At 59.0% G+C, this 2,810-nt stretch overlaps 1 protein-coding gene across 1 annotated transcript in view; it reads left to right on the plus strand.

Annotated features, from left to right (window-relative positions):
• The window catches only part of NCLN (nicalin), a 22,372-nt gene that overhangs the window by 6,934 nt on the left and 12,628 nt on the right, over positions 1–2,810 (plus strand). Inside the window, exon 4 of the mRNA XM_011964126.1 lies at positions 409–489. Within this exon, the coding sequence (XP_011819516.1) occupies positions 409–489 (81 nt within the window). The remainder of the gene's footprint in view (positions 1–408; positions 490–2,810) is intronic.

Genomic DNA, 2,810 nt, shown 5'->3' on the forward strand with positions numbered 1-2,810 from the left:
GCCATTCTCCTGCCTCAGCCTCCTGAGTAGCTGGGACTACAGGCGCCCGCCACCACGCCCGGCTAATTTTTTGTATTTGTAGTAGAGATGGGGTTTCACCGTGTTAGCCAGGATGGTCTCAATCTCCTGACCTTGTGATCCGCCTGCCTCGGCCTCCCAACCCGATTTTTAAAGATTTCAACCTGAGGGCCAGAGCATGGGTGGGTCCCTGTTCCCGGCTCCACCTCCTCCCTGGAGGAGCTCCCTGGGGCTCCCAGAGTCAGAGGCTGGCACCTCCTGTGGGCCTCAGTGCTGAGGCCGACGCTGGCACCCAGCGGACGTGGTCCAGAGGGGAGGGGTCTCCAAGCCCCACACATGGGTCACCTGCCCCAGGAGCAGCCAGGCCATTCCCCCGCTGTCTTTCCACAGGGGCGGCTGACGGGGCTGGGCGGAGAGGACCTTCCCACCATCGTCATCGTGGCCCACTACGACGCCTTTGGAGTGGCCCCTGTACGTATGTGTGTCCCATCCCCCCCACCCCACAGGGCTTGGACTCCGGCTCCAGGCAGTGCCAAGGCAAAGCGCCTGTGGGGGATGGCGGTTGGGGTCAGTGGTTCACCCTGTGACGGCCTTTGTCAGTCATCCCGGTCCCCACAAGGGCCTTAGGGTGGGTGTTGTGGGACTGAAACAGGCCCAGCTCTTGCCCCGGGGTCCCAGGTCTCCGTGCGGCGGTGGCTGTGTCAGAGGCTGAGCCCAGGGAGTCTGAGTCAGGCCAGCGCTGGGTGCTGTGGCTCCGCACGAGGCCTCCTTGTGGCTGTGGTTTGTCCCAGCGAGAGGCCACAGAGCGGGGAGCAGAATCCACGAAGGGAAAGGCGTGTGCAGTGGGTCGGGGAGGCCAGGCCCGGCTTCCAGGCCTTCTCCCCATGTGTCCCATGGGACACGCCTCATCCCCAGCAGTGAGCTGGGACGACAGCCGACAGCACCGTCACCAGCAAGGCTCCCAGAGACTCAGCACCTGGCTCCTATGGGGGCTGCTTCTGTGGGCCCTGCTGCCTGGCCCATGCCGGGATTCCAGACTCCAGAGGGAAGCAGAGCCTGTGCGTGACCCATGGTGTCTGCAGGAACAGCTGTGGCCCCAGACAGACCCTATCCTGTCAGCGAGGGTCAAGGGCCCTGGTGCAGGTTCCTGGTCTCAGGCCTGCGGCACAAACTCTGTTCTGCTCAGTGCAGCTTGAGTGGGAGCGGGATCGGGGGCGTCAACCAGCATCCTGCCTCCTTTTTTTTTTTTTTTTTTTTTAAATTTAGACAGAGTCTCGCTCTGTTGCCCAGGCTGTAGTGCAGTGTCATAGTCTCGGCTCACTGCAAGCTCCGCCTCCCGGGTTTAAGCGATTCTCCTGCCTCAGTCTCCGGAGTAGATGGGACTATGGGTGCCTGCCACCACGCCCGGCTAATTTTTTGTATATTTAGTAGAGGTGAAGTTTCACCACGTTAGCCAGGACGGTGCCTCTTGAAATCCTGACCTCAGCCGATCCACCTGTCTCAGCCTCCCAAAGTGCTAGGATTACAGGCGTGAGCCACCACACCCGGCCCTGCCTCCTCCTTCGAACACAAATCAGCTGAACCGGGCAGAGTGCGGAGGGTCAGGGCAGATCTGCTACCTGGCTGTGTTCCCAACGCCTTGGAGGGCCAGGCCCCCAGCCTTGAGAATGCCTGGTCCCGCTGGGGCCCACACAGAAACTCAAGCTGCTCAGGGCAGTGCCTCTTGAACACCTGACCTCAGGCGATCCACCTGCTTTAGCCTCCTAACCTGCTGGGATTACAGGCATGAGCCAGTGCGCCTGCTGCCTTTCTCTGTTCTCATTGTCCCCTGTGAAGCTTTTTTTGTTTTAAATTTTATTTATTTATTTATTTACTTACTTATTCTATTTTTTGAGACGGAGTCTTGCTCTGTCACCAGGCTGGAGCACAGTGACGTGATCCCGGCTCACTGCAACCTTCGCCTTCTGGGTTCAAGCGATTCTCTTTCCTCAGCCTCCCGAGTAGCTGGGACTATAGGCACCCGCCACCATACCTGGCTCATTTTTTGTATTTTTAGTAGAGATGGGGTTTCAGCATTTTGGCCAAGATGGTCTCGAACTCCAGACCTCAGGTGATCCGCCCGCTTCAGCCTCCCAAAGTGTTGGGATTACAGACGTGAGCCACCGCGCCCGGCCAAATTTATTTTTTGAGATAATCATAAAACATAAAGTTCACCATTTTAGAGTGTACAAGTGGGTTTTAGTACATCCGAAGTGGTACGGTCTCCACCTCTTTCTAATTCCAGAACATTCCATCACCCCAGAAAGCAGCCCTGCCCCATCAGCCGTCACTCCTGGGCCCCTCCCCAGCCCCGGAACCCCGGCACGTGCGCGTCCGTCCCAGGACCTGTGGGCTGGCCTGTTGGATGGGTCCTGTGAATGGATCCTGCACTGGAAACAAAGCCTTTTGGATCTGGCTTCTCGCACTGAGGAGGGTGTTTGTTGTCCCCCTGAATTCAGTGTCACCGAGGTCCCCTTAATATGCCGTGGCCTTGGGACGGTCCCAGGCCCTTGCAATGTCCAAGAAGCAGTGTGGCCTTATTGAGAAGGCTGCTTTAGATCACAGTGGCGCATCCGAGGGCGGGAAAGGCATGTGGTCGGGCTGTGCAGGTCTCCCCGCGGCCGGGGCTCGAGGGAAGGGCTGGTCCCACGGAAGGGATCCCGCACAAAGACCGGGGCCGGACAGACGCTGCCCTCCCTGAGCGAATCCGGCCTGGCTCTGGGCTCCAAACTCTGCATGTAGCTTCTCCTGGG

The sequence above is a fragment of the Colobus angolensis genome, unplaced genomic scaffold (assembly GCF_000951035.1).
Source record: "Colobus angolensis palliatus isolate OR3802 unplaced genomic scaffold, Cang.pa_1.0 Scaffold64, whole genome shotgun sequence".
NCBI lineage: Eukaryota > Metazoa > Chordata > Mammalia > Primates > Cercopithecidae > Colobus > Colobus angolensis.